Genomic DNA, 5,651 nt, shown 5'->3' with positions numbered 1-5,651 from the left:
ATTTATTTATTTATTATTTTTAAATGCCCGCTGCCAAATTCTTTTTTAAATATTTTTTTTTCTTTTTAGAGAGAGAGGAAGGGAGAAGAGAGAGAGAGAGAGAGACCACTCGGCTGATTCCTACACATCCCATACCTGGGGTCCAGCCCAAAATCCACATGCCTCTGACCAGGAATCGAACCTGCAACCTCTTGGTGCACCAGATGATGCCCATCAAACTAAGCCACACTGGCCAGGGCGGGACATAACTGCTTTTAAAAGTCCAACTGAGACTTTTGTGCTGGAACAGTTTTGTATCTTGACTATGGAGGTGGTCACATGGATCTACACATGATAAAGTTGCATAGAACTTTATCACATACACACATACACACAAATCATATATATAAACCTGGCAAAATCTGAAGAAGGTGGGTGAACTATATCAATGGCGATTTCCTGGTTCTGATAATGTATTATAGTTATGCAAGATGTTACCATTGGGGGAAACCAGATGAAGGGCATACAGGTTATATCTGTATTGTTTTTCTGTGTTGTAGCCACATGTGAGTTTACAATGATCTCAAAATAAAAATATATTTTTTTAAAGTCCAGGTGAGAGGCCCAGGTCTGACCTTGAGCCCTGAGGAATAAGCCTGGGAAGGCAGAGGAGCCCTGAGTCATTTGCAGATGGAGAAAAGTACTCTCAATGTAGCGCCCTTACCCCACGTCTTCATTCTGGGAGACCAAAGTCAAAGTGTGCTTGTGTGTGTGTTCATGGACAGGGGAAAGAAGAAACAATTTAAATAGTGAATTTTGTCCATAGAGATTAAAAGCCTTGAGGAATGAAAATTTTGTTGTTTGCATACATTAAAGCTTACTCTTTGTACTGTGCAGTTCTCGGATTTTAAAAAATGCAGAGAATCATGTATCCACTACCCCAGGACCTTACAAAACAGTCTGATCACCCTAAATATTTGCCTGAGCATCCCCTTTGTAGTCAAACATGCCCTCTGCACACAACCACTGATGATAAATTGAATTTTTAACTGTAAACTGAATTGTTAAAATATAGAGGCAAGACATTGCAAGCAGTTGGAACATCAAGAACAAAGGACTAGAAACTGTTTTTAAAAACCAATAACCCAAAGCCACCTAGCACTGTGCCTCAATGATTTGTGTAGAATGCAGTAGATGGTCTGTAAATGTTGGCTGGTTGGTTGGTTGGTTAGTTGGTTGAATCATGAACTGTGTGATCTTGACTTCTCTAAGCCCCAGTTTACTCATCTATAAAATGGGGGTGATCCAACTCAGGGTTTATTCATTCATTCAACAAATTCTTGAGTTCCTACTATGTGCCTGGCACAGTTCTAGGCACTAGGAGTATAGCAGTGAACAAAGCAGACAAGTATTCCTGCCCCTGTGTTGCTTATTTCTTCTTTATAAAGAAACTAGAGGCCTGATGCACGAAATTCATACAAGAGTAGGCCTTCCTTCCCCCGGCTGCCAGCACCAGCTTCCCTATTGCACCTGGGACCCGGGCTTCCCTCGCAGCCCCCAGTGTTGTCAGATCTAATTAGCATATTATGCTTTTATTATTGTAGATAATGAAGATTTTTAGAGGAAGATAAGTGCTGTGGAAAAATGGAGCAGGGTATGGAGATAGGAATGTGGTAGGGTGGTTAGAGCTCGATGATTGCTCATCAAGGCATTGGAGCAAGGCTGGGGAGGGATTTCATCAGTGTGGGGATCATTGCCTTTGAGGTCTGACTCAGTCTAGGATTCCTACTCCCGGGTGAGAAAGCAAATGGCACAGATATCCAGGTAGGACAGCTCCAAGCAGAGGTGGCCTCAAAGAGGAGCCAGGAGACCAGTGGGGCTGAACAGAGACATGAGGTCAGACGCCTAGCACCTTGTAGGCCATGGAGCTTTTATTCCAAGTGAACCAGAAAGTTATCTCAGAGAATTTTGAGCCGAGGAATTACATGATTTGACTTAGGTTGTTGTGATGGCTTTAAATTATTATATTAAATATTAACATGAATATTAACTATTTATAAAGGGCCTGGCACAGAGCCTAGAACATAGCTTGTGTGTCTCCTGTTCGAATAGTCACAATATGGGCATGCATTGATGCACAAGCAGGGGTGTGTGGGCCTGGGTAGGGAAGGCACTGACCTGTTCCAGTCGCTGGCGCCCTCTCCTGGAGGAGCCTGCACTAGCTGTGACAGCAAGAAGCCATCATACTGGCCAGGCCTGTCACCCAGGGCAGCTGTCCGCAAGGTGCTCATCTGTCCCCCAGAATGGGCCCCACAGTGCCCTGCGGCCTGGCGCCAGGCTGGGTGTGTGCTGCCAGTGTGCCCTGACTAGCAATCACAAGCCTATGGTGTCATGGAAAGAGATCTGGGCTCGGGAGGCCAAGGAACCTGGGGCCTGGTCCTCCTCTGCTACGGATATGGGCAGTTCACCCCACCTCTCTGGGCAGTGGGGAGCTTCCTCTTACTCATAATGATATACCACGTGCCCGGAACATGGCAAAGGCTCAGTAAATGTTGGTTGAATCAGTGAATGAAGTGGGGGCCATGGGCCTTTCTGGTAAATATTTAATTTGGAGCAGCGGTTTTCAACCTGCGGGTGGCGACCCCTTTGGGGGTCGAACGACCCTTTCACAGGGGTCACCTAAATACATCCTGCGTATCAGATATTTACATTACGATTCATAACAGAGCAAAATTACAGTTATGAAGTAGCAACGAAAATAATTTTATGGTTGGGGGTCACCACAACATGAGGAACTGTATTAAAGGGTCACGGCATTAGGAAGGTTGAGAACCACTGTCTAGAGAAAAGCAAATAAAAGTACCCAGTGGGTATTCATTCAACAAGTACTTAAATATTTATGAGCACCTTCTATGGACCAAGCACTCTTATGGGCACCAAGGATACAGTTAGTGAATAAAAACCTTGCCCTTGGGTAGCTGACATATTAGGTGTTGAACCAAAGGTCACAGATGTATTTGCATATGTGTCCGGGGCAAGCTCGTGGTGAGAGGAGGACAAGAAAGCAGTGAATGGGTGTGATGCATTGTCTCAAGGGGCTGGGAGGGTAGCCAGAGTGGACAGACAGGGTCAGAGAGTGCCCACTGCGGCCTCAGTTCCTGGCTTAGGGGTATATTTGCCTCCACAGTCCCTCCTACTCCTCCAGTTGGCCTGGAACTGGTTCCATGGCTCTAGTGGGAAGCTGTCAATCTTCTGTGAGCCCTCTTATTTCTCAGTGTTCAGAGTCTTGAAGGAGGAGATGCCAAGTGCCCCCAGCATGAGACCCAGATCTTCTTTGGTTTATTTTTGTCCATTCTCTGGGAGCACCGCACCTGTCTCCCCAACCCCTAACTTCCTTGGGTCGCTGTCCAGTTCCCAAGGAGGCAGACAAAGCCGAGGGCTCAGAACCAGAATTGCTAGTCCCAGGAGGACTCTGCTCAGAGAATGCATCCCTACTGTGGGACACAGGGTGGGTCTGGGTCTCTTCTCTTCTCTGAGGACAAGTGTGTGGTCATCACAGGACACAGATGTGTGCTGAGGAGGATGTGTGCAGAGCTGTCCCAGCTGGAAAGGGCCACCATGGAGGCAGGGAGTTCTCTGACACAGAGACTTCCAAGCAGAGCTCGGTGATTGCTCATCAAGGCATTGGAGCAAGGCTGGGATTTCATCAGTGTGGGGATCATTGCCTTTGAGGTCTGACTCTGAGGATTCCTACTCTCCCTCCACCATGGTGACTAATCCAAATCTAAGCTTTTCTTTGGAGAATGGCTGCCTCTCAGACCTTCCCTGACCTATGTGGCCCTTTGTGCTTTGATGGGTACATGAATGCACATAACTCATTCAAGGGAAAGAAGGAACCTAGAGGCTCCACCGGGGCCCAATCTCCCCCAGGTGTTTCTCTCACAGAGACTAGCTTAGATTTCAGGGTCCCCAGCAGGCTCAAGGATAAGAACCCTCACCAATCCCTCCTCTATTCCAGCATGAAGACCCTAGAAATGCCATTTCTAATTTCACTTGAAGCCCTGCTACAGGTTGATAGGGGTAATTCTGGGGCCTGCAGGGTTCACCCCATTGGTGCACTGGGGGAAAGCAGTGACCATGAGTTGATAGTGGACAGCGGCCGAGGGTGGCGACCAGGTTGCAGCCCCAGATGTTCCTAGCGCAAAGGTGAAGAAACACCAAGAAGCCCTGTGTACTGGAAGGTTGCTGGTTCAATTCCAATCAGGGGACATACGCAGGTTGCGAGTTCCATCCCTGGTTGGGGAGAGTAAGAAAGGCAGCCGATCAATGTTTCTCTCTCACGTTGATGTTAATCTCTCTCCCTCTCCCTTCCTTCCTCTTTCTAGCATGTCCTCAGGTGAAGATTTAAAAAAAAAAAAAAGCCTTAGCTGGTTTGGCTTAGTAGATAGAACGTCTGCCTGCGGACTGAAGGTTCCCGGGTTCGATTCCAGTCAAGGGCACATGCCTGGGTTTCAGGCTCAATCCCCAGGAGGGGGTGTGCGGGAGGCAGCCGATCAGTGATTCTCTCTCATCATTGATGTTTCTGTCTCTTTCTCCCTCTCCCTGCCTCTATGAAATCAATAAAAATATTTTTTAAAAAGGGGGAAAGGGGCCTTCATAGAGGGAGGGACTACACAGCCCAGAGGGGAAGGAGCAAGGTGTGAGGGAGGAGTGCATCCAAAGAAGGGAAAAAGACACCAGAAAGGCTTTTGGAAGTTTCTGGAAAAAAACGCTTAGGAACATCAGATTAGGCAGTTTAAGACTAAAACCCCATTAGGTTTATTTCCCCTACAGACCATCTGAAGTCATTGTTTGTGATTTCTACCCTCTTCCCATCTCTAAAGGCTAATCTCTCCATCTGTGAGGAGTGTCAGGAAGGCTGTGACCCACATGGATCCATCAAGCTTCCTAAATCATTGATCCACCTGGAATTTATTTTTTGGAAGGAATGAAGAGTGACAGCCTTCACCCTGTCCCCTGTGGCTACCCAATTGCCCCTGCACTACCCATCAGTGTAAATGTTTTATTCCACAATTTCCTAATGTTCTTTTCATATGACCTATCTTCCTCTCCCATCTTCCCAAATTCTCCCCAAATTTCCCTTTAGTGTTTTAATTGAGGTAGCACTGCATTAAAATGATAAGTTAATGGAGGATGAATGGACAGCTTTAGAGTATTGGGTCTTCTTCTCCAAGAACAAGATAAAGCTTTTCATTTTCCTTAACATGGTTGTTTTTCCTGAATTGGCTCTTGTGCATAAAGGTGCTCAGGCAGGTGTCATGGAAAGGTGTGAGTTTCTTTGGGGAAGGAACCGGGGAGGAGCCCTACTTCAGAGCCAGTCTGTGGGGAACCGTGGTGTCCCTGGGCCCTGATGATCTGAAGGGGGTAGGAGGCCCAAGGGAGGCAGTCCCAGAATTGGGCCCTAATAGGAGGGATTTGTGGTTCCCCAACAAATGTTCCGTCCAGCTTCCGCCCCCCCTATGTCACACACAAACAACAAGGCAGGGAGGCTCTGAGAGCAGAAGAGGTGACAGGCCCTGGGGGACAGTCTGGCTGGGCAGGAAGGCAGCACAGTCCACCAGGGCCCGGGGGCTCCTAGAGGAGACCTGGCAGTCAAAACAACAGGGGACGTA

At 47.4% G+C, this 5,651-nt stretch overlaps 1 protein-coding gene across 1 annotated transcript in view; it reads right to left on the bottom strand.

The window, feature by feature from the left end:
• Positions 1 to 2,270, bottom strand: part of LOC102760645 (striated muscle-specific serine/threonine-protein kinase-like) — a gene marked incomplete at its 3' end in the record, with an annotated part of 18,095 nt that extends 15,825 nt beyond the window's left edge. The window contains exon 1 of the mRNA XM_015563691.1: positions 2,158 to 2,270. Within this exon, the coding sequence (XP_015419177.1) occupies positions 2,158 to 2,270 (113 nt within the window). The remainder of the gene's footprint in view (positions 1 to 2,157) is intronic.
• Positions 2,271 to 5,651: the final 3,381 nt, after the last annotated feature.

Source organism: Myotis davidii, unplaced genomic scaffold (assembly GCF_000327345.1).
Source record: "Myotis davidii unplaced genomic scaffold, ASM32734v1 scaffold575, whole genome shotgun sequence".
Lineage (NCBI taxonomy): Eukaryota > Metazoa > Chordata > Mammalia > Chiroptera > Vespertilionidae > Myotis > Myotis davidii.
This window is presented reverse-complemented; position numbering and strand designations above follow the sequence as displayed.